The sequence below is a fragment of the Manduca sexta genome, chromosome 13 (genome assembly GCF_014839805.1).
Source record: "Manduca sexta isolate Smith_Timp_Sample1 chromosome 13, JHU_Msex_v1.0, whole genome shotgun sequence".
NCBI classification, from domain to species: Eukaryota; Metazoa; Arthropoda; class Insecta; order Lepidoptera; family Sphingidae; genus Manduca; species Manduca sexta.
In genome coordinates, this window is record NC_051127.1 from 9048803 (window position 1) to 9075222 (window position 26420).

The 26420-nt window shown below is 35.5% G+C and overlaps 1 protein-coding gene across 1 annotated transcript; it reads left to right on the forward strand.

Moving 5' to 3' along the window:
* Window positions 1-6724: 6724 nt before the first annotated feature.
* LOC115446438 lies at window positions 6725-19253 on the forward strand. Its single transcript, XM_037438252.1, has 15 exons — window positions 6725-7079; window positions 7863-8253; window positions 10063-10147; window positions 11668-11870; window positions 12358-12442; window positions 12545-12599; window positions 12963-13167; window positions 14412-14734; window positions 15140-15352; window positions 15713-15905; window positions 16425-16500; window positions 16751-16953; window positions 17522-17606; window positions 18293-18347; window positions 19012-19253. The coding sequence occupies exons 1-15, from the start codon at window positions 6784-6786 to the stop codon at window positions 19247-19249; spliced, it is 2706 nt and encodes a 901-aa protein (XP_037294149.1). The 5' UTR covers window positions 6725-6783; the 3' UTR covers window positions 19250-19253.
* Window positions 19254-26420: the final 7167 nt, after the last annotated feature.

The following is a 26420-nucleotide window of genomic DNA, read 5'->3' on the forward strand; positions in this document are numbered from 1 at the left end:
GTTTGTAGATAGCCTGAGATATACATGAAGTGATGATTTTATAAATAGTTTGGAGGCATGTAATAGGTCTGAATTTTTCCGGATTTGTCGAGTTTGGGTCTTTAGGGATCATGTAAGTGATACCTTGTGTTAGAAAGGGTAGGAACAATTTGGGGAATTTTAAGAAATCATTAATATGATTGAGTAGTGATGCGTGTAGAGAAGTGAGCTTTTTATAATAAAAGTTATGAATGTGATCTGTGCCGGGTGTTTTCCAATTATGAGCTTTATTCAGAACAGTAAGAAATCTTTCGCCTGAGATATCTTCAAAAATCATTTCTGGGACTTCGGAAACTTTTTGTTTTTCTGTCTCAATCCATGGTGCTTGTTCATTATGAAATAATGGTTTACTCCATACGTTGGACCAGAATTCCTGTAATTCTTGTTGTGTGCGTGAGGTAGATGATGGTGTTTTTGTGTTCTGTACGTTTGTGGTGTTTAATGTTAGATTTTTATAGAATTGTCTTTCGTTATGTGTAAATTGAGCGTTTTGTTGTTTACGTTGGGTGCAATTAATATATCGGCGACGGCGACTGCTGAGTGCATTTAGTTTTTGTTTTAGTGTATCCATGAACTGTTTATCTGTGTTATTAGGTTCTTCGTAGTTAGAGTGTATTTTATATTTATTTTTTATTTTCTCTACATGCCTTATTAGGCCTAAACTTCTGTTACCCACAATATATTGGGAAATCCTACCTATTGCTTTTCTTAACTTTGCTATTCTAATATCGAGCCTTTTCTGCCAGTTAGGTCTTATATCGCTAGTTTGATTCACGTGTGATGACACGGGTTCGGTAGGATCTTTTATTTTTGAACCATTACATAGAGCTGCCGTGTATGCTGCACAGTATATAAGTGTGCGAGTTTTTGTAAAGTCGTTTTCCTGGCTATCGTATTTAGGTATTACTTGTTTATTTAGATATGAAACAATGAAAGCGAATTTTCTAGATGATTTCTGTTTCGGTATGTAAGGTCTTTCTACTGGATTACTATTTAGGAACTTTTCGTAGATCTGTTGAAATGTATTTTGAATAATCTCTTCAAAACTATTGTTTTCTATGTATTGATGGTGATGTCTGTGGTCGTTTTGTTGGTTTTGCTCTGTTAGCGATGTTCCAATTTCAGGTTGTGGTGAGGTCGATGTATCTATAGTGTGCAAGTCTAAAGTATCTCTAACTTTTTCTCTAAGGATATCTAACCTTTCATTGCTGATGAGTTTATTGTTGATTATAACACGTCTTTGATCTGCTATGCGCTGTTCGGAGACGTGTGCTATTTGAGGGAATTGTTGTGTAATGCTTGTATGTAGTAGTTTACGGTAAGCGGTTCTATTTGTCTCAAGGCTTGTGATTCGATAATATTCTGTTATTATCGCTTCATTAATTTCGTCACTCCAAGATATACGTGAGCTAGTGTTCGAATTTGTGGGCTGTACTGAAGTTAAAAAGAGCATTAATATCCGTAACAGTTTTTAAATTTTTCGCTACGTCTTGTTTTTATAAACTGTAGAGTGGAAGTAGGAAGGAGTCGATTTCTGATGATGGCACGTCTTTGGTCGCCTATTCGCTGTTTGGATACATTTATTTCGGGAAACTTTGCAACAAATTGTGTGTATAGTGGATGTAAATAACCTCGTATTTTGGTTTCTAGCTTAGTAACGGTAAGGTAAGTGCGCCAAATGAACTCGTTCATTTCCTGTGTCCATTTTATTCTTGCGCGCGCTTGGCCTGTGGTGGGTGCAGGATTATTGGCAATTGCCTCTTGCACAACATCCACGGCTATAAGGTTTTCGGAGTGAGAGGAGATTGGGGAAGGATGATCCGAGTTAAAGGCTAGATAGGAAGGTGGTGATGATGGTACTGATGAAAAAAGGCATTTAGGGGAAGATGAGGACGAGGATGGGTCTTGATGGTCGGCTGTCGCATTAATTTCGGGTGACCCGGTAGGAGTCCGCCTGTTCAACTCTCTACCGCTGACGGTTCGCATGCTGTGACACCCAGCGTCGGCTCCAGGTGTGCCCCGGCGATCGCCCCCGGGAAGCGACTGTTTCAATTTCTTTTGCAAGCGAGTCTCCATATTTTATGGGTTTCCAGAGCCATGTTAGCCGGTGCCAGTAATTGCATTTCACCGTGTCCGCCCCCCACGTGGATTATTATTATTATTATTATAACGAACCGTACGGTGGCAGCGGTGTTAATATCAGCCATAGTGGCGCACGAAAGTGTCGCGTTCCGGGATTATCCTGTGTATATCCAGTTTCAACAGGCCGGCATAATTGTATCGACTGCTGAGGGATCGTCAGTCGACATTCTATAGGACTTCACTTACCATCAGGTGCAGAAAGGTCACTTTGACGTGCACATATTAAAAAAACCGCCATGCCCTTTACCTTTTACTCAATTACAAATAATCATTTCACCAAAGCACAAATTAAACGCAAACATAAAATCACTTTAACACAAACATCAGTTAAAATTAATGAAAATGCAAAACATAGAGCAAGCAAAAGTACAAAATACGAAACAGAACTGATATAAATCAGAAGTATAATTTAATTAGCTGAAACGGGAGATATACGTTGCAGTGCTCATTAAAACTCAGAAGAAAATAGAGAATGAAGCACTAAGTTTTTGTCTGCGCGAAGTCTGGAGTTTTTACAGTTACGTTATGTTTTTGAAAATCGAATTGTGGCGGAATAGTACGAGTTACATCCATTCACAAACAATACTATGAAGACGCACAGTGCGCCTATAACGATACGCCTAGAACGCATAGTGTCGGCAATTACATAGCTTTCTTTGGCTTTGTTTATCTGTCAGCCGATGAAGTAGAGTTGCATCTCAATTTTTACCAATTACAGCACCCTTTTGCCTACATACTGCGAAGGCTGTGTTTTAAAACCATTCTAATGTGGGATAAGGCGTTGATCCCGCTTTTTTGGGATATAGGCAAATGCTAGAAACTACGGTATCATTTTAACTGAATAAACAAGCTATCGCGTGTATGCAATGCGATGGCGAAAGGAGAAATTTTCCAAAAGGGAACCCGACGGAACATATAGATACTAATACGAATGAAGGCGGTCTGCAAATCGTTCTTATGATAATTCGATTTAATTCAAAGTTATATATAGTGTTGCTATTTATAGCTGGCCGTATTGCCTATTATCAGCCGAAGAATATGCACTTCTCATAATATTTCAATAAAAAATTAACACGGACAGTTATTATGCTTGGTAACAAAATGAGCAATATTAACTCTACCCATAATTAATTATGAATACAATACATGCTTCTGTCATATTAATATACAAATAATTCGAAATTATTTATTTTGTTCATTCATACTATATTTAATATAATTTGTATAAAGTCTTTGTCTGTTGGGTTTATTGTTTCAGCTGGATAAACAGCGTGTACTTGCATGAGGAGATGCTTTCAGTGGTTTTTTGTTGTTATGTATACAGGGTGTCCCAGAAAGTAGTGTCAAGCGGAGGTCCAGAGATAGAGCACCCCTTGGGGTATCCGAATCACCCCCATGTACGTTCCGCGATTTTTCATAGTTTTCAAGTTATAAATATTTTTCTGAATTTTTGAGAATTTTCGATTTGAACGACAAAATGTTTTCTTTTTAAAAAAGTAGAAGACTTATTCGAGATTTTTTTATTGCAACTAAATTTTCATTAATTGTACTTTTTTGCTAAAAACAATCAGCTCCGTAACTTTAATGAAAATTATGTAAATGTTGGTGTAAAGAGAAAAAGTTACGTTCTATGAATTATAACCCAAATTTTCTTCTTTAAATTAAAAAACTAAACAGGTGACTTCGTGGTTTTAAGGTACCTCGAAAACTTCTCCAGAATCTCAACTTACATATTCATTAAAAAAACATAGTCCTTCATGGGGGCTATTTTGGCTAAAATAAGCCTTAAAAGACAGCAAGGTGGAATATTTTTTAAATTTGCCATTAGATTACAATTATTTTTTTTGCCTTCTTATCCTATCCTATCCTATTCTAAGGTTAATTAGTTTGTAAAATAACCGAAAATAACTGCAAGAAAGCTATAAGTTGAACATTTGGCATATTCTTGTGTTTAAGTTCAATTAATTTTGCATGATTTGTTCTCGTCGTTTAAAGTTTGTAAACGTTGGTGTAACTCTTTTTCCTGCGATTACAATGGGCCGAGGCGATAAGATACCGAATTATTACTATCTCTCTCATTCTTGTAGGCAAGAAGGGCTACGTGCAACCGACGTTGTACCTGAGTCGAATTTGGGCCTTGAGAAATGGATGAGGACATACATCTGTTTGGCCATCTCATCATTTTTAAGGTTAATTAGTCTATTAACTAACTAAAAATTACTCCAAGAAAACTATGACTTAAACATTTGGAGGTTAAAAATGGCTGTAGGAAAGATAAGATTTAATTAACCTTTAGAGGTTTAATTTTATTTCTTTTAGATGAATTTAATTTAATAAATAAAGCAAAAAGTCAGTAAGTAATTGTTATTTGAAGTGAAAAAAGTTATTTGGGATTTCGGTCTAAAATGCCCTTTTAAGTACAATGATAATTATTAGGATAATTATAGTATATAGCAAGAGTTCACCAGTCTTCGAAAGTCTTCGGAACGTCGCTAAAATTATAATATAAAACCGCGAGACAATTTAAAATAGTTTCGTTTCAATGTCTAATATTCGCGTAAACATAAGAAATCATTACTTAAATGAATAAATATTTTATGTCAATGTTCTGCGCTCATTTGGTAACTTAAGATGAACTCAGTAAGTACATTCCTTTCAAAGGGAACACAACGTTTTCACAATGTAGCTTAGCGGTAAAAAAATACTATGAATACCTACCAGGACTCTCGTATACGAGATCTCTATCATCACTAAATCATCAACAAAAATTACCAAAAACATAAAAAAAATCTAATTTCCAAAACAAATCCAAACACGGCCGCGGTAACCACAATTTCCAAAGGACAATTCCGGTCATCCGACCCCTAATAGTAGGAGAGATTTATTGCCACCCTATAAATCTGGGATCTGACTTACATGCACTTATATGGTGGGATGAACACAAGTTAAGGGTTGCCATATGTTCCTTATACGTAATATGAAGTTACTTCGATATTGGATTTTTGTGGGATTTTTTTTTTATAAGAAACGGGTTTTATTTAGAGTTTATGTATAACCAAAGGTGGAACATCTGGAAAATCGATTATTTCTTTCTGAAGCAAACGCGTGATATTCACCTCTATTACATATGTCTTAGAACTCAATATATAATTTTACTGCCGAGTGGTGTATTTCAACGTTAAAATTCTTGGAAAAAATGTTCTTTGCAAGTATAAATTAACACCACTAATTCTTTCTTTTGTTAAATAGGTTTTATTTATCCGTTATTTTTTGACAAAAATGTTTTGTTCAAGTGAGAACTTGTTGATACCTAAATTGTTACTATCTATTATCTATATATATATATATATAAAAGAAAGTCGTGTTAGTTACACTATTTATAACTCAAGAACGGATGAACCGATTTGGCTGAAAATTGGTGGAGAGGTAGCTTAGGACCAGGGGACGGACATAGGATATTTTTATCCCGTTCCCACGGGAACGGGACGTGACATAAGACGTGGTATAAGAAAGCAAAATTTGGTATGGAGATAGTATAAGACCCTGGAAAGGTTATAGGCCTCTATTCCGGGAAAATGTATAGTGGGACTTTTATCCCGGAAAACTCCTTCACGCGGGCGAAGCCGCGAACAAAAGCTAGTATAATAATAAATCGCTGAATGTGTTGCTAAGCGCAAATCTTGATTTCTCTAATTCTTTTTTTATTATATTCCTTGAAGTACGAGAATGGTTCTTACGGAGAGAAAAAAATTAAAAATTGCCTGAAAAAGTCTAAAAACAACACATTTCTATATTCCCATACAAAAGATTCGTAATAATACTTAAAAGTCAATTTTAACTTTAATATCATACCATAAAGTTTAATTGTTAGTGGAGGTGTTCCGGGAAGGCAAAACAATTGAGTGACGTCAGTATCGTATAAATATTAATGTCAATATTTATAAAATGGAAAGAATTTTAAATATTTTATAATTTTTATTTTTAACATAATGTAATTATTGACTTATCAACTTTCTTTTTTCGTTTTTATCTTACTAGCTGACCCGGTGTCCCGAAAAGCAAAATAAATACTAAAAAAAATAATAACTAAAGAATCGACTGTTAGGCGGTACGAAGTTCGCTAGGTCACCTAGTTTCTAATACAATTATATAGCTGTAGGTTTTCCATACTGTAAATAAATTTAACATAATGAAATAGTATGCTCCATAAACCTAACAATATCAATGATATTAGAAACTCTGTTTATTAATAAGTGAATAAAATCTTTGTACACCTTTTAAGCACATGGCGCGCACGGAGAGCGAGGTTTGGCCTAATTAAAGTTCATACAGAAAAATAAAATTTATAAATAATACGTTTTATAAATTCGACGCTCGAATTTCGGCCACTAGACGACCGTTAATAATAATGAATCATTCATTTATTATTGAGAATAACATGTCATATCTCTCAAACGTTGCAAGGCGATGGTTTCCTCAAGACTTCTTCCTAAGATAGACTATTAGTCCCCAATTATCTATGACAACAAACTAAACTTCAAAATTGACGCAGTCAGGACAAAGAAATGCTTATCGAAGAATAAGAAACTAATTGCCTTAATTATGGAAATAAAAATTCTAGCACTGATTCTAATATTCTTTGCTAACTTCAGAATATGCCAAAGTAAGAGATATGATGGCTATTCCCTATACAGCGTCACGCCAATGAATGTGGACCATTTGAAATTCCTTCAGAATCTAGAAAGGCAGAAGTACATCGATGTTATATTTTGGAAGAGTCCGTATAAACTTTTCACCGATGTCCAGTTTCTAGTGAACCCTAGTGATAAAGATTTGTTCCTGGAGAGAGCTGGTCATTTCCGTCTTGAGGCTAAGCTGTTACTAAACGATATACAACAGTAATGTTTCTTTATACTTAGTAGTTTTTTTTTTATTTCTTTTAATGACGAGACGAGCTTGCCATTCGCCTGATGATAAGCGATACGACCGCCCATAAACACTATCCAACAACTTGAATTACAAAGTATTGTTTGGTATTTCACAGCGCTCGCTATCCTGAGACATGACATGTTAAGATTATGTCCAGTAGTTAAATTGGCTACAATGTCCTTCAAACCGGAACACAACATTGACCGCACTCTGCTGCTTGCAGGCGTACTTTCGCGGTTTTTATGAAATTTTATTAAACGTCCTTATAATGCTTATTGAATTTGTATATTCCGTGAAACAAACTTATGTTGTTTCAACGAAAAGTCGTTTAGCCGTTATACCGTAATGCTAAAATCAATATACATTGAAAGTTTTTACAAGTTTATTATAAGTGTAGATTAGTGTAACGTCTAGTAATTTATGTTCTCTGAAACAATTGGTTTGCTATTATGATCTAATTGTTCATCTTATAAATGTTTATATTTATTAGTTAATAACATAAATAATAACATTTGTCTTTATTACTATTATAAATTAATGTCAAGGAATAAATTATTATTAAAAAATAATAGAATATGGGCGCGTCTGTCTGTATGCCTGAACGCGAACTCAAAAACTACCAATGGATTTCGTAGATTTTTAGTATGGAGATAGTTTGGCTTTTTTATCCCGCAATATATATAACAGGACATTTATCTCGTAATTAACTCTTTCGCTTGTTCTTTCAAAAAAATTAAAACTAATTATTTCAGGGCATTCGAACATCAAAACGTCCGGCAATACCACAGACTGCGAGTCGAAACGTTCACTTGGCAAAACTACCACACTTTAGCCGACGTTTACCAGTGGCTGGCAGATATTGCCTTAAAATATCCTGCACAAATTGATCTGACGTCTATTGGCAAGTCAGCTGAAGGACGAGACATATTCGTAGTTGGACTTAAAACATCTGGAGCGAAACCAGTGGTCATTGTCGAAGGCGGTATCCATGGAGACGAGTGGATTGCAACCGAATTTGTGACGTATCTTATTTACCAGTTGGTTTATAATAAAAATCCTCGGCTACAAGATTTGGTCGCGAGGTACCATTGGTACCTGATACCTATTGTTAATCCTGATGGATTCGAATACAGTCATAACGTGGTGAGTATTTTTAAGCATAAATCAACCTTCATCATCATCATAATCGTCAGCCACATAAAGTTCACTACTGAACACAGGCCTCCCCCAAAGATTTCCACACAAACCTGTAGAAAGCGGTCTGCATCCAGCGTATTCCTGCGATCGTAATCACGTCGTCCGTTCAGCTTGCAAGTGGACGGACGCTGCGCTTGCAGGTACATGGTCTCCACTTGAGAACTTTGTTACCCTATCTGCTGTCAGTTCTGCGAACTATGTGCCCTGCCTACTGCCACTTTAGCTTGCTAATACGCTGGGCTATGTCTGTGAATTTCGTTCTACTACGGATCTCTTCATTTTTGATTTGATCGATTGATTGTAAATCAACCTTATTGAACCCCTATTAAGTTTTGTTTTTCGATGATGGGTATTCGCGCAAACGTCCAATTATTTGAGCCCTGATAGTCCGTCATAATGGTCCACGTGAGTGTGGCGCGTTCCGGGTTCGGCCTGTGTATATTCGATTTCAATAGCCCGGCATAATTATGTCAACTGTCGAGGGCTAATCATCTCTCGTCATTCGAAATTTTTTAGACCCCACACATCATCAGGTACAGTGGGGTTTCTTTGCCTTGCTCGTATAAAAAGCAGGCTAAAATCTTACAGATAGTGATTAGACTTCGAATTACATTAATAAAACTATTTGTTCCCAAAATGATATGATATTAAAAGCTAGAGAACATCAAGCCGACAACTTGAGAAAATTACACTTTCAAATTCTTCATTACGATTTCAATTACGTAAATTTTGGCCAACCCGCCTTACTAGAAATTTCTTTTTATTATTGCGTCTTTCTGTTTTATGTATTGTGCTAATATGCTTATATGGAAATGTATTTTCACACAATGATAATGTATGCAAATGATGTATTAAATATAGCTTGCATCTGAATACGCAATTACTATAAATTTATAAACACCTTCTTTTGACGTAATGCGTAATTAATATATTATTTTTAACATAATACTTAATTAATTTTATCAATTTATAAACGTCAATGATGATAATCAATTTTATGATTTAAATTAATAAGTAAAATATATGATTTAAATTTAGCTTTATTGGTGATTCTGGAATGAAAAATACATCTAATAAAACATGACTTTTCAATCATTGTGAAAGTCTGAAAACGCTTTCATAAATCCCAAAACGCCTGAACCAATTTTGACGGGACGCTTATTGCAATTTTTTTATGTATATTTGGCATGAAAATAATATGACTGTAAAATTCCCTTATTATTTTATAACATAGTACTAATGCAGGTATAATAAATGTTATATGAAAGCACTATTCTGTACCAATGTATGTAATACCTCTGTCACTTTGTGTGTAAAAAATAATTGTGTAAACCCAATAGAGTTGATTTTTGTAGAAGTAAATTATAATGATTGACTGCCTCGGTGGCGTAGTTGTACTGCATGCGCGTACGGCAGCGCTCTGAGGTCCTGGTTTCCAATCCCGGGTCGGGCAGTAATATTTGGGTTTTTCTGCTCAGTGTCAGCCGGGAAAATAGATATGGCGATAGGCTCGCCCCCTATCACCTCATTCGACATAACACATTTGACAAAAAGTCGGTGCCATGGTTGCGCCTCTGTATACCCCTTCGGGGATAAATGCGTGGTGTGTGTAAATTATAATGTTATCAACTCTTGTACCAAAAATCGTTCAATAAAGATTTGATTGGAAATGTCCTTAAATACGTGGAAATAGGGTAGTAATTTGTTCACATTTATTTTAACAGCTATATAATACACTATAATATTTGTTAACAGGATCGCTTGTGGAGGAAGAACAGGAGAATCTTAGGCAATGGACATGGCGTGGACTTAAACAGAAATTTTGACTATAGTTTTGGTAGTAAGTACTTTGTAAAGATCTACACCCCTCGGCGTGCGCCTTGGGTGTTACGTAGGACTTCGCATGTTTTGTGCCAAAGCCTAGAAATCGGAGATCCAAGGTCAATGCTCTGACTTTCAGAACATACTGAAACAGTTGTTTAGTTACTAATATTTAAACCCCAGCGAAAAGCCACTAACCGCATTTTTAGTAGATGTTTATTTGAAATTTATACATGAAAAAAAAGATTAAATATCAATCTGAAATATTAGGATTGTTTATTGAAATCCACCGACAGATAACGATAAATACCTGTTGTTTTTTATTTATATTTTAAATCGCAGGATATTGAATTATAAAGATTATTTATGCCTTCTAAGGTAAGTTTATCCATCTTCGTGCAATTACGTGCGTTCTAGCGAAGTATAGCTTTGATAGCCGTATAGGTAAATTTGTAATTTTTTGACTCTTATATAATATACTATCAACCCCGTATTATATACTGTCCCACTGTTGGGCACGGGTCTCCTCTACTACTGAGAGGGATTAGGCCATAGTCTACCACGCTAGCCTAGTGCGTATTGGTAGACTTCAAACACCCTCGAAATTCCTATAGAAAACTTCTCAGGTATGCAGGTTTCCTCACGATGTTTTCCTTCACCGTTAAAGCAGGCGATAATTCAAAAAGAATACACACATAATTTTTAGAAAAGTCAGAGATGTGTGCCTTTGGGATTTGAACCTGCGGACATTCGTCTCGGCAGTCCGTTCCACAACCAACTAGGCTATCGCCGCTTTAGACTCTTACCTTGCCGTAATTGCAAAAAGACGGATTCGCCCCTATAGACAGGATAGGGCCCCTGACGTTATATAATATAGTTATTTTCTAAATGTTAAATGGTTGAAGCGAGTAGGACATCAGTCTCCCTCGGGTGGATTCCGAATCGTACCTAATTCAGGAGCGATATCATTTTATTGGGATTATTTCAACGTTACGCGAGTTGCATTTGAAATTGCACTTGTTCGAGGAAGTATTTTTGCAGTTCACGTCTGTACTACTCTATTTTCATACCATAGAGTCTATTTTAGCCAATTTTAGGTTTAAAATTTTACAGAATTACCATTTTAAGCGTCTTTGATACGATTTTAGTTTTCGATAATAACTGCTTCAAAGATTATTATTTGCCTTAGGGTTTGGCAGCGGTGTAATTTATACAACTGCAATTTATTAAATTATCCATTCCATGTGATTATATTATTATTTCACTCAATTTTATTGTTGGTAGGATATATTTTGTATCAGCCCGGATAGCGACCAACTTACACAAGATTTAAAACCAGCTACAGTGGCCCATATAAGTGTGCGTAGTTTCCGGATCATCCTGTGTATACGGTTAAAACAGGCCGGCATAATTGTATCGACTGCCGAGTAATATCACCTCTCGTGAAGTGATATTCTATGTAGACTTTATCATGTTCAGTGGGGTTTCTGCCGGGCCCGTGAAAGAAGATGTCTTTCCACATAGAATTGTTATTTCCAGAACATGGAATAAGTTCTGACCCGAACGATGACCACTATTGCGGCCCGACGTCCTTCTCCGAACCAGAGACGAAGGCTCTCACAGAATTTATCACGATGAAAGGCGATAACCTCAAGTTTTACTTCTCTTTCCACGCGTATGGACAAAAAATTATTATACCTTTCAGTGATAGAATAAACCATGTCGACAATTATAGAGAAATGGTGAGTATTGAATACTATTGTAGTTATTATTTCGCTTTGTAATTAGTTATGGGTCTATGTTTATATGACCGAATACCGAGGATAGCAAGTTTTTAGTTTTTTTTACTAGATTAGTCATAAATAGTTGCAAAATTACAGTTTTGAAATACCCAGCTTTCATAGTATTTGCTTAAGCACATCCAGAAACAAGAGATAGTTAGCCTCAAAATGGCTGTCATGTATGGTATCAATATTACTCCAAGCACTGGGTCCTAATCAAATATACTTTTCCAAACACATAAAAACTTATCTGGTGATATTTTTCTTTTTTAATACCTTCAAAATCCAATCTTAAAGTTTATCTACAAGAGTCTATTTTTCCTCATGAACACAATAGTAACAATATTTCATTTTAAAGCGACATAACAACCAAATTCTCGGAACTGTGCTCACTAATACCACGCAATGCAATAGAGGTATGAATGTAAAAATATGTTTTCATTCACAGGAAAATTATGGCAAACAAGCCATATTGAAAATGTATAAATTATATGGTGTCAAATACAGCGTAGGAACCACTTATGACACTCTTGGTGAGAGGGATAAAGTACTTTGATATGTAGAGCTTAGAGTCGGTTATAGAATGGTAGAGTTTGAGAGTGCTTCTTATAAAATATGTGTTTCGTTTGATGTAGGTTTACGGATTTCCGGCAACAGTGCCAGCTGGGTGAAGAAAAATCTCAAAGTAAAGTGGGTACATTACGTTTGTTTCATATTTCGCAAGAGTATTAAGCGTTTGCCATATTGATTCTTTTAAAATTATATCATGGGTAGTATTTGATATTAGTATAATATTATACCTCTGCATTTTATCCCTGGAAGGGAAGGCAGAGGTGAAACTAGTAGGTAAAATAATGTGATGGGAAACGAGCGTATTGATATATCGGACGTAATAGACTTCAAGCCACTACTGAGTAGAACAACTTAGTCATTTTATCTGACCCGAGAACCAAACCCGAGACTCCAATGCGGCAGTCGTATCGCAGTACAACGACGTCACTGACATCTTTCAAGCTCTTTATAGTATAATCAAAAAAAGATATTCCATTACAGATATGTTTTCACATTTTTGCTACGCGATAACGGCTCTTATGGTCATGCGTTGCCCCCTGAGCAAATTCTGCCCACATGCGAAGAGACACTGGAAGGCCTGGTGGAGATCATGACTGCGAAACCCAGACGAGTCAAAACTCTATTCGGCGCTGCATCAGTTCCAAGAACAAGTGTATTGTTGATCCTAGTCTGTTTGGTTATGAAATAAATGATTTGTAAATGCTTTTTTTGTATAGAAGAGAAGGATGAGATCTGATAGTGCCTGATCACCGCGATCCATAAACATTAAACATTTGTACCACAGGAAGTAATGTCAGTAGGTATAGATTTTTTGAAAAGCTTTAAATTCCATAGTAAATATTGGAATCCCATGTCTATATGTTGATTTCTTTGAAAAACGATTGATGGCATTTCGTTGCTCAGTTCTTGACGTATCCATAAATTGAGTAAGGATGTACCTATGTGTGAAGAGTGGATTTACAACTATATTTCGTTTAGACTAATATAAATATTCTCGACTATTCCAAACTTGGCCAGAACAGTAAACAATTTTTTTCCTCGTAAATTACAACCAGCAACACATCAAGAGATAGACTGCAGGTGGCATCCTAATAGGCCATTATAGGAGCCAAGACACCGCAACTTGGTCACCAGCCAAGCGTCTTGCCTCCCTTAATGTTCTCCCTAAGACACTGGATGATAAATATGTAAATGATCAAACTAATACATTGCGGCTGAACTAGCGCAGTGTTCTCAAATTCAGGAGATATTGGATAGACTAACCAACTTGGATAGCAGGGATTTAGACGTACCCGGATATATATAAATATTACGTTGTAGTTCATAAATAACATACTAGTATAAATAAGAGGTAAATATGCCTCTAGAACGCACTATGTGAAGAATGGAAATCATCGGAATTAGAAAGATTTCATACACTGTTAAACTTTTTTTACTGCCGATAGCAGACGAGCTAACGGCCCACGTGATGTTAATGGAAAAAACAAATAAGTAACTTAAAAGACAAATATAAATTCAATTAAACATAAGAAATCAGTCTTATGACCAATAAATATCTAAATCCACTGGCAATAAGATAATACTGTATTAATCTAGAGTTGATACGGGGTACCTACCCAAAAGGCAAGATATAAGACGTTTAAATAAATTATACGATGGATGAAACAAATACTCACTAGAATTTTCTTTATATAAAATTGCAGAATGAACATAAAATAAGCATGTAAATATTTTGAAATTAATGTAATATGTGGATGTGATTTTTCTGACATTTTTCATATCTACACCATTGATCTACAGCCTTTTTTATAGTTACTAATAATTATATTTAATCTATATTTTAAAGACATATGTCATACAAAATGTAAAATCAACTTAGTCACGATATTTTTGAAGATAAAAATGTTTAGTAAAAATGGCTCATAATCGTGGTATACATACTCTTTCCTCATTATCATGATTGTAAACATGAGGAAGAGCATTACATTATTAATATTTTCTATTACATTAAATTATTGTTTATGTATAAAATACCATAACTACACATTATACAGAGGCATTCCAGTAACTGATCATCACTTGCACTTCTTCCATAATTTAAGTATAATGTTTGATGTGAAATTCTGGAGACCACCAGGTCTCATGTACAGACCAATAGAGTTCACAATAAAGCCTGAAGACAAGGGTTTGTTTCTGAAAATGGCTGACGAAAATGGAATTTATTTAACCACGATTATACCAGACGTACAAAGGTAATTTTTAATGCTGCTTACGTTCTTGCATGAAAGGAATCACTATCGTCTCTTTGTGTTAGTAGCAAGTTACTAATTAGTTTACATGGTGAGCCTTTATTCTTGAAATGATTTTAAAGCGGGCGGAGCTGTAAGCAATAAGTAATGGTAGGTGCAATTAGCTATATTGATAAGTAGGCCAATTTAACTACTGGACATGACGATGGCGTGCGCAGTGGAATACCAAACAATATTTTGTAATCAAAGATATTGGATGATGTATTTGCTGTTTATGGACGTATCGTATCGCTTACCATCAGGCGAGCAGCAAGCTCGTCTCGTCATTCAAAGCATTAAAAAAATTGTTATTGCACATTGTTTGGAAGCTATACCTGTTTAACCTCCAAAATGATTTTCTGCTTTCAGAGCCTTTGATATGCAAACAGTCAAAACTTACATTAGAAGAAAGATGGAGACATTCGACTGGCGAAATTATTTCAGGCTGGATGACATTTACAGCTGGATGAGGGATTTGAACAGAGCGTACCCTCGGGAGACGCAGCTGGCCAGCCTCGGACAAACACATGAGAACAGAGACATAATGGCTATAAGGATTGTGTTGAAAGGCTCTAGTTTGAGGTTAGTTCTTCTGATATCATAACATTACTAAACCATCACCTGGTGAGTAGTCATCAAATAAAGTGGAAAAGTTGTACTCGATATTCATGAGATCATAGATGAACTGATTGAAGCAGTTAGTTCTGGGATACATAAGGACATCACAGAAAAGCAACGTGAATTTGATTGTTTTCTTTACCAATCTCCTCACATTTTATTTATGGTCAGTAGGTACATTCATAATTCCTTCGGTCATGTTAAAAAGAATTACTGTCAATAAAGATTATTTAAATACCACGTACGTACTCTTTTGCAGGTCAATAAAAAAGAATAAAGCTAACAATCCTTCTCAGCAACTTTTACAATTGTATCATCTTCTAGATCCACAGTCATAGTAGAAGGAGGAATCCACGCAAGGGAGTGGATATCTCCCGCCTTCGTGACGTACTTCATCCACGAGATCTTGCGAGCTCGTCACTCCACAGACTCTGAGATGAAGAAGATAGCTATGACTTACGAGTGGTTTTTCGTTCCGGTGCTGAACCCAGATGGTTATGAATATACTCATGTTACGGTTTGATTTCTTTTTAAACTTATTTCTAATGTTAAACATGGTACCATTGACATAATGAACAGCAGGCTGTTTTTAAATAGTATTCGAAAATTAAGTATTTTATAGGTAGTACAATTGTTTCCATACAATTTATGTTTATATAACTCAATTAAGTATAAGCAGATGTTTATATTGTTAATTGTTTTTTCTAGAGTCGTTTCAGTAGTATAATTTCAATTAGGACATAGGTTTAAGGAATACAATCTGGTCTTAATGTAATTAAGACAATTATTAATTACTTAATTAGTGCTTTAGTATTTTTATAATGATTGAGTTCTGTGTTATGCCTTTTGTTAAGTAAAAATAAAAACCTGGCAGAGCGAAACTTGATACCACTGCATCTAATATTGTAACCATACAAACATAAAAATAATTTTGGTAGTTGTCAGTGATGTTCTTGATTTATGTAAGTAGTTAATTTTGACGATGCAAAATACAAATCCAAAAGCTTAATTAGAACTAAAATATGTTATTGTTTAGGATCGGATGTGGAGAAAAAATCGTCGAGGGCAGTTTGGAGTTGATTTAAATCGAAATTTTGCACATAATTTCGGCAGTAAGTATAAAATATCTTTGATCCAATTTTTATGACCACCGTCGAGTTCGTTAATCAAAAAACGACTAGTTTTAAATCTGGCTCGTTCTAGCGAAATTATTGTACTTATCCTCACTATAGTCAAACATTAAAGCATAACATGCAAGTCCAACTCCCCCTTCTGAACAATATGGAGGTTCACGTGACCAATTTGATTTTACTTGCCGCGTTATTTCCTTGAAATTAAAATTACTATCGAATATTCTTTAAGCGGTAGGAGCGACATTCCATAAAAACTCAGAAGTGTACTGCGGTCAGAGCGCTTTCTCGGAACCTGAGACATTGGCGATGGCAAAACTGGTGCAGGTGAACAGCAAAAACCTGGAATACTACCTATCCTTTCACTCTTACGGACAGTACATGATAATACCCTACGCTGATACGAAGAAGCATATTGAAAATTTTCATGAAGTGGTAAAGACTCTTATGATTTCATATTTCTCCTCGTTGATCGTGGTTCTGAGCTGTTCTTACTACTCCATCTCCACAGCAATAAGGTTAAGAGGCGTTGGTATAATTACAGTTTAAAAGAATTTTCAAATACCACTCAATTAAATATTATACATACATAACATCACGCATTTTATCCCCGAAGGGGTATGCAGAGGCGCAACTAGGGCACCCACTTTTCGCCAAGTATGTTCCGTCCCATGATGTGATAGGGGGCGAGCCTATCGCCATATCGAATTAAATATTATATTTTTGATTTTGCACAAAACTTCAAAATTTTTGAAATGGTACTGTGTTGGTAGTGGTACAAAGCATATAGCACCAGAGAGTATACCAAAAGCAGATGAAAACCACGAGTCGGAAAGAACTTCGTTGCAGAACCGTCTGCAAGGTGGACATAGAGAAACAGTTTGCAGGAAGTCCTTATATGCAGGACCTTTCCAATAGTTACGTTAGAAAACCTTTGAAAAAGGCCTATGGTTACCAGAACAAGTGTAGCTGATGATGGTTCATTAGATAATTTATGTTACAGAAAAAAATGGGACTGCAAGCTGCCGATAGGATATTCGGCAAATATCAAACTTATTACACGGTTGGCACTTCATATGACACAGTCGGTAAGTCAATTAAGCAAGTAAATTTTATAAAAAAAACATTTCGATATTTACAAGTCATTGCTTTCGGTTATCAAAATGAGGAAATTAGTTTAAACGGCAAACGTAGAAAGTCGACGTTGTCATAGTTTAGTACGACTATATCACACACTATATGACTATAATATATGTACAGTTTTATCATTGCTCTGTCTTAAAGCAAACCGACATGAGTAACACGCTATTGTTTTTTTTTCTGCCGTCACGACTAAATGACCCCACTGTATCCGATGGTAAATAGAGTGGAGTTCATATCGAATATAGATTGACGAGACATGATTATCCTTCGCCAGTCGATACAATTATGCCGGCCTGTTTGACCGAATATACACAGGCTGATTTCCGGACCGCGACACACGTGGCCCACTATGGCGGGTGTTATCTTATGTACAATGGTCGATATTTGGGCGAATACAGAATATATCTTACCACGAGCGTGTTGTTTCCTTTTATGAGTAATATCCCGGAGATCCAAACACTCTTACAAGTCCCTATTCCTTTAGTTTAAGGCTGAAAATGCAAAAAATCCTTGTCTAGATATTTAAAGTAAGTGTGGACGCTTACAAGTTGACTTGAATTAAGTATTTGTGAAATATTCCGACTGGTGTCATAAGATGGTAGTAAATAACCATATATTTTATTTATTACAGGCTACATGACGTCGGGCGTAAGTGGATGTTGGGTCAAGAGGATGTTTAGGGTTCCGTAAGTACTTTATAATATTTAGCTTCTTTCTGTACCCCTGTAGAGGTAGGTAGAGGAGCATCTAAGTCATTTTTCGTTAAATTTATTTCCCTACTACTATGGTAACTGGAGAGCGTATTGCTATATTAAAGATACAAATACCAATTTCCTGCAGCTTACGTATTCTTCGAAAGAAAATCTCACCTACCATAGAATCTACCAGGCTTAGAGCCAAAGTTAAGTATGTTACCGACTATCGGGAAAGCAAGATCCCATGCTGATCTGCAAATTCTTGGACTTCATTTAAGTTCTATCGAAGAAACGTCACTTGCATCCTAAATATATAATATCAGCCCTGTATTATATACTGTCCCACTGCTGGGCACGGGCATCCTCTACAAATGAAAGAGATTAGTTTTTAGTCCACCATGCTGGCCTAAAGCAGATTGATAGACTTCACATACCCTCAAAATTCCTATAGAGAAATTCTGATATTTTGGTTTCCTCGCGATGTTTTCTCTCACCGAGAAAGCAAGCGATGATTCACAAAGAATACACACATCATTTGAAAAAGTCAAAGGTGTGTGCTCTTGGGATATGAACCTGCGGACATTTGGCTCGCCAGTCCGACCTAAACCCAACTAGGGTATCCTTGCTTGATACTAGATTCTACATCAATTTTCAGATATGTAGCAACATTCGAGCTTCGAGACGATGGGTACTATGGTTTTGCCCTCCCTCCAAATCTGATTCTACCAACCTGCCTGGAGACCATGGAAGGCGTGATCTCCTTTCTCACTCCAAGAACGAATAAATACTCTAAGCTCGACCAGCCCTTCTCTGCCGGCCATGGTAGTACTATATTGGATAATATTGTAATTGTTTGTAATGTACTAATGTTTATTATAGTGCGGTTTTATTGAAAAATTTGTCTTTGTTCTTTAACCCTTCTTGAGCACATATTTTTTTTAATACAAATGAATGATGAGATGTTAGCTCGTCTGATGTAATATAAAATTAAAGTCTATAAAAGACTGTAAATCGCAAAGCTCTAAGTGCGATTCCTTGATCGAGGAACTGAAATTATTTTTTTATAGGAAAAGATGTGTTTTATCAATCTTCTCTGACATAACATTCATACGAAATACGAAATTAATTAACTAACAAGTTATCACGTAGCAATACAATGACACGAAAAATTGCTTCCGCACCTAATTTTTCAGGTAAAATGAAATTCCAGCACCATATTTCATTAATGAACGCCCCGGAATGATGTTATCAAAGGTGGTAATATGACTAATGAACCGACTAATCGTTTAGCCGTCACGACAAATCGTTGGATGACGTGCCCGAATGTCATTTATATCCACCCATCTCACCAGCATAAGTTGAGCTATGGACTCGTGCCCATTAATACGACGCACGTGTCGTCTTATCTGGCTTTTGGTAAAGTAATTTAACCGGTCTATTCATCATATTATTTGAGTTTCGACCTTAATTTGTAGGTTTATGGTGGAAATTAGTTAAGCAATGACGTCTAGTATGGTTTTTAAGGTTTCTATTGTATTGGAATTAATTGCTTATTACTCTTTTGTACTAACTCTTATAATGATTCCTAGTTTGCGTGTTCGTGTGTGAATGGGGTTTGTGGGCGGGGTAACGAGGCGAGGGGGAGGGGAGATTGAAATATTATGCAGCAGGTGGGTTTTATACCATTAGCCTTTGTATTAGATGCTAACGCTGTCTAGGTAATTGCTCTTGGAGATAGGCGGTGTTAATACTTAGAAGATAAAGTAGCGAGCGATAAGCTTGTTTTGTAACTACCTATGTTTAACACTAGTTTTAGCATACGACTACGTCCACATGCAATGCCTTTCTCTATAAAAATGTAAATCACTGTAGCGATATTTACCGCATATACGACGGCAGTGCCTACTTTAAAGATTTAAAAAGTAGCCTATATGTTAACATTGTATATGGTCTATGAGTGTGCTAAATTTGATCCATATTCGTCCAGTGGCTACTGCGTTTACTTCTAACAAACATCTAAACTTACAAATATTTGTATGTAATTAGATACGTAGGTTCCTCGTTGTTAATACCTCATAATAAGAGGTTGTGTTAGTACCTACTTTGTGTAGAATAAAACTGTGGCGAAAGTTCCATATAACTCAATTACTGCTGGCTTTTCTTTCGTATTTTATGTAAAATCTAATTATCATTAGAATTATTTGCTGTACTTATGCATATTATAACCTATATTTGGTACGTTGTGCCTACCTTTCGGAAAATACCCTTTACCACTGTTGCATTTAAGTTGTTTTGAGACGTGAGACCAAATAACTATGACGTTTACAAACTACATTACTTTTTTATTGCTGGCACAATCTGAAATAAACACATTACACAAATAAAATTAAACAAAGAAAACGACTATATTATTGATAAATGAATAAACAAAGTTACATAAAGTCCAGCAATGGTACCTCTCATTCAGTTGGATGCTACAGATGTTATGCTATTTAATCTTTTTTTTCACTACATAGGCTCGTCCCTATCATATCATGGCACATACATACGGTGAGAAGTGGGTGCACTAGTGGCGTCTCTACCTATCGCTTTAGAGATAAAGAACTTAGTTGTGTGTCTCTCCGTGGAATAAAAATTAGAAGAAGTCTTGATAAATAGGCATTGACAAGCAATATATTATGTTTAATAATAAAAAAAATGTTTCTATCCATTGAAGATCCTTTGCAAAAGAAAAGGAAGAGTTGACAGCTCTTATATAAAGGAAGAAATTCATTCAGCCCAACAGTTTAAATAGCCTCATATTTAAACCTAAATTATTGTTGAAATTAAGGATTATTGTTTCATAAAAATAACCACAAAATACGCGTTATAATAACATGTCTTGCCAAATACGCTTTTCGCTTAGTTAAATTTTAATACAAGGCTCATTTCACAGGCTTCGTCGTTAAGTCGATGTTTGGGTAAGGCCGTGTTCGGAATAATTTTCATGAAAATATATACGAAGTGAATTGTCGTTTTATATTGTTGTTATTTTTATTTTTGCGGTATATTTTGTCGTATAACATTGAAGTGTCTGTTAGATTTAAAAAAATGTTTTAAAGAATATCAAGCATTATTTTACAAAGTAAATTTTGTGTATTTTTTTTTATCCATAATTTAAATCGTCTAAGCGGTCTATTGGATAAAAAACGATTTTTAAATTATGAGCGCTTTCTGACAGCAGTCATCCGGGAGTTCATATGTCAGAAGATGGGGCGAAGCAGATGCCAAAATTAAATAGGTCGAAACCCTTTCTGCAATATGCGTAAATAATTACTACGACAACGTCTTGAAGCTACTAGCAATTGCCATCGAAATACTTCTAAACCTAATTTTTGAAATATCCCCAAAAGCAATTCCCGTAATTAATCAACACAATCTAGAAAATGAATAGCAAAAGCACTTCTACTGTGGACAGAAGCCAATACACGCTGCAGTCTCGTTAACTTTAATAATCGCCAGAGAATACTCTTGAATTAAACGGAAAATTTAAAGATACAGCGGAAATCTTGCCAACGGGCGAGTGGCCCTTCTGACATCTTGTCCTCTCTCGACTGTGCTAGCACAATGGTATTTAGTTTAGCGTTTTACTTAACCTAGATTCTTTACGACGGTGCAATAGTTTTTGTTGTTTTAGCTGGAGTAAATATTTGAGCTATGTGTATGTAGGACGGGGGAATTCTAGTGATATTGTGTCTGTATTAGCGTCTATAGAGTTGAAAATTTCTAGTGATATTGAAGGAGGTCTATATTTCGAATAGACTGTTCGTAAAATTAGTTCCGATGGAGTTATTGTTAGGTACTAAATTGAACCGGCTAAGTGACTCTACTGCACCTGATGGTGATGGAAAGTGGAGTAGAGTCCAATAGTATGTCAATTGACGAGAGATGATTACCCCTCTGCAGTCGACACAATTTTGTCGGCCTGTGGGAACCGATATACACAGGCTGATCCTGGAACGCGATATACTTAAGAGGGTCAATATAGCCGGTTTTAACACCTTGTGTACGGTGTTCGTTTTCGGGGTGGATATGAAATATATAATGCCACCAGCAAACTTGTTTTAATATTAGTTCAATATAGAATTGATGCAGCGCATTCCACATCCAAAACGATTTCTTAATTTTTACTATTGGTGAATTGAATTAATCTACAGGCAGATTCTCCATCGACAGTAGCAGTAAAATATACTGCTACAATAATTATATCACCTGTGTATTATACCTATGTACTGGTTACTGCCGATTACGAGTCTCTTCTACCATAGATACCACTTAGATCTTAGTTCACTACGTTTTCCTTTGGCGTTTTTGCAGACTTCATGTACCTTCTAATTTTTATAAAGGTATCTTAGGTATGTAAGTTTCTTCATGATATTTTCCTTCATCAACAAATCGAACGATATTTGATAAACAATACACACGTATCTGCAAAGTCAGATGTGTGTGCCTTGGGTTTGAAACATGCAGGACTCCATCTCGGTAGTGCAGTCCATAATCAAATAGGCTATCATCTATTTTAAAAATATTACTGTTATTTTTACCTAAATTACGAAATGTATTTTGTGGCACTCATATCTTTTACCTTAGTTACTCCATTTACTTTTTCAGTTCATAAAGATACTGACTGTTTAAGGATTAATCTTTGAGCTGCAGATTAAGATAGTAGATAAAGATTTCAACTATTTTCCTTAACAAATACAATTCAAGTCTCCTTTGTTTACCCGTAATGCGGTCCCACATCTTGGATATCTGCCAGCTGGGATTCATTAATTGGAACACTGGGACACTTGCTGTCTTATTGCGAAGGAGGTTCGCATTTTTAACTACATACAGTACAAAGTGTGGTTAATTACTTCCGAATTGCTCTGGGATTTGGGTAAGGCTGGATTAAAGACGGTCTTACTTAGAAGTTATAGTTCGGAGTACGATTAAACTTCAAGACTGGACGGTCTATTTAATATTTCTCACAATTGCAAACGTTCAAAGCTGTCAAAAGTAATATACGTATAAATAAAGTTACATTGATATAAATGTAGCCTGATGTAGGAAAAAAATAAAACAGCACAATCTACTATTTAATATTTGTCATAAATTTGAAACGGTTAACACTATCAAAGTGCTATACGCAAAAATAGAATTCCATTGATATAAATGTAGTTTGATGTAGAAATTAAAGGTTAATATAGCACTGTCGACTATTTATTACACAAGTCGACAAAAAAATTTTTTTTTTTGTGTTTCTGTTCTAATGCTTGAATTCTGATTCCAAACATCGAAAAACACTCGAATATCCATTTTTAACTCTTAAAGTTTGCTTTTGTCTGATTTATGTTGATAAGAACGTTTTGAAGATTTATTTGATTCTTATGAGCAATAGGCGGTAGCATTTTGATCATTTTAATTTCAAATTGTGAATTATGTCTGAACGGCAGTAGTGAGTGTTTACTAGTCTATTATTATTTAAAAAAAAGTATTTGAGTTGTAACAACCGACTTTTATGTCGTACTTGGTTAGAAAATGGCACCAAGAAAGTGTAAACAGAATGTTGATTAATTCTGTTTTATTTGCGGTGAATTTATTAAAGTAAGAAGCAAAAAATGTGCTTTGGCAACGATTTTGATGCATTGCGAAGCCTGAAGCTTATTATAACCCCAAAATACGGAATCAAGATAAGAAATGGGTGCCTCACGGTGCTTGTGTTAATTTCAAATTGGAAAATATAATGTGAAAGCAAAACCAATAGTAGAGCCTTAATATATATTGATGCTACCGTTACATATAAAGTTAGGGCTAATAAAGCAATTTGTGAAAGCTCTAGATCATAATCCTGAAGTTATTGAAAATTTAAAGAGATTTTTTCCCAAATTATCTGAAGCTAAAGTTAAAACTGGGATTTTCGTTGGACCACAAATAAAACAAATAATGAGCAGCGATGATTTCACAAAATGCCTTATTGCTCATGATAAACAAACCTGGAAGAGTCTAAAAGCAGTAGTCAATGTTTTTATTGGAAATCACAGAGTCGACAATTATGAAGAGTTCATTGAAACTATGCTTGAAAGTTTTAAATTGATGGGCTGCAGAATGTCCCATAAACTCCATATGCTACATGCTCTCCTGGACAAATTTTAAGATAATATGGGTGCCTATTCAGAGGAGCAGGGAGAACGTTTTTACCAAGATGTGATGGACTTTGAACGACATTACCAAGGGCAGTACAACGAGAGTATGATGGGAGATTACATTTGGGGATTAATACGCACACAAACATAAAAGATTCATTAAAAAAAAAAAAACATTTTTAAACATGATTTTTTGTTATTTTCTATTTGTTTGCTATTATTAGTCATAATTCTTGTATAAAAAAGACTTTGATGTTCAATAAAACCTTTTTTATCGTAATTTTAAATAAAATTACAGAGAAAGTATAAAAATTTGTATGTGTTTTTTGAAACTCAGTAAAATTGCTCTAGTTTCTACAAAAGCAAACTTTGATCGGAACAGTAATTTTTTTATTTATTTGTAACATAGGAGAAACCAAAATTTCACATTCAGGAGCCAGACTCAAAAATCGTGTTGACCGGTGTTATTAATCAAAAATTCCAAGCAATCAAAGCTACTAAAATGTATACGTATGCATACATGGAGTACCATTGGTACTTCCCAAAAATAACCAGCTATGAAACACTCAATTACCTCATATTCATACATTAAGCGACCACAATCATGTCACGCTTTCGTTAAACCGTTTGAGTACGTTTATGTCGTGTTCAAATCGCATTATTTTAGTTTTAGACGTCGAATCGGGCGATAATTGCGCGGTTTATGCGGATTTAGCTTCATTGCGGTGCGGGAATGCACACGAGCGGTTTTGATTTCATCTTGGAGATCCATTGGATATCAGGATTAGTATTTTTTTTTGCTGGAGGTTTCACTGATACCTATAACACAGGTTCTCCTAGCATAGGTATCAGCAGATCATTTTCTTATTGTGACAAATGTAATGCAATTAATTGCTCTGTAACATTTGTACACCAACTGAATTTTGTTACATTTGTCTGTTTTAATACAAATAAATTTATTATTTGTTATTTATTAGTATATCATTTTTTTTAACCTGTCATACCTTTGTTAGCTAAATATAAGTCGGCTTATACAAACTCACCGGTCTTTCGGGTGAACGATTTAGGCGCTCGTAATCCTTGGAAATTATGTGACCATGCTGAGGGCCACCGAGGGGTTACGAACCTCGGCTCAGGATGGATACTGGGAGAGGATGAGACAGCAAGGATTATGAGATGAGCGTACTAACAATCTGTCAGTTACCGTATTCTTCGGCACGCGGGCCGGAACTATTAGAAGGGTCGGGGGGCGGGGAATGCGGCGAGGTCCTCAGTGGCGAGGATGGATTACGGTCTTGTGGAGTGTTGGAGTTTACAGAACTCGTGTTTACGATGAATAGCCAGAGTGATATCATCCTTTGGATCAGTTAGAGTTAGTATATTGTACTTATACACTATAGTTGAAAAGTTGGACAATTAATATTTCCAACTCCTCCCTATCTTTCTATTTGATTAATTTCGTTGCGGGATAATGACATATTAGTTTTCCCTGAGACTCGCCGAGCTTCACTGCTCGGTGTCATGCGTGCCACTGCTGATCCTGGCTTACAGGAGTTGTAGTGGTGGGTGTGAGGGCGGGAAAGTCTCTATAGTTGAAAAGGAAAAGTGCTTTGTAGCGCAATCACATTATTTTTTTTCTGGCGTATATTTTGGAAACGCAAATATCTTGTATATCGGCCTTACATTAATATTTACTAGGTGTAGCATCATTCATTTATAATACAGAAGTACATTATAGGCGAAAAATATACCACATTCAATAGTCAATAATCAAACATTGAAGTAAAATTATATAATTTTAACTGTCCTTCAATATAGACCAGATTTTTTCACATTACAATAAAAAAAAAGTCAAATACAAACCAAATATTAAATCTCTAATTTCTATAATGAACCATTT

What these genes read in the sequence shown, in the direction of transcription:
- LOC115446438 (XM_037438252.1), top strand. Translation starts at nt 6,784, where the DNA reads ATGGAAATAAAAATTCTAGCACTGATTCTAATATTCTTTGCTAACTTC. An exon ending in TTGAAAGGCTCTAGTTTGAG is followed by an intron (nt 15,353 to 15,712) that starts GTTAGTTCTTCT and finishes ATCATCTTCTAG; the next exon opens with ATCCACAGTCATAGTAGAAG. An exon ending in CACTTCATATGACACAGTCG is followed by an intron (nt 17,607 to 18,292) that starts GTAAGTCAATTA and finishes TATTTATTACAG; the next exon opens with GCTACATGACGTCGGGCGTA.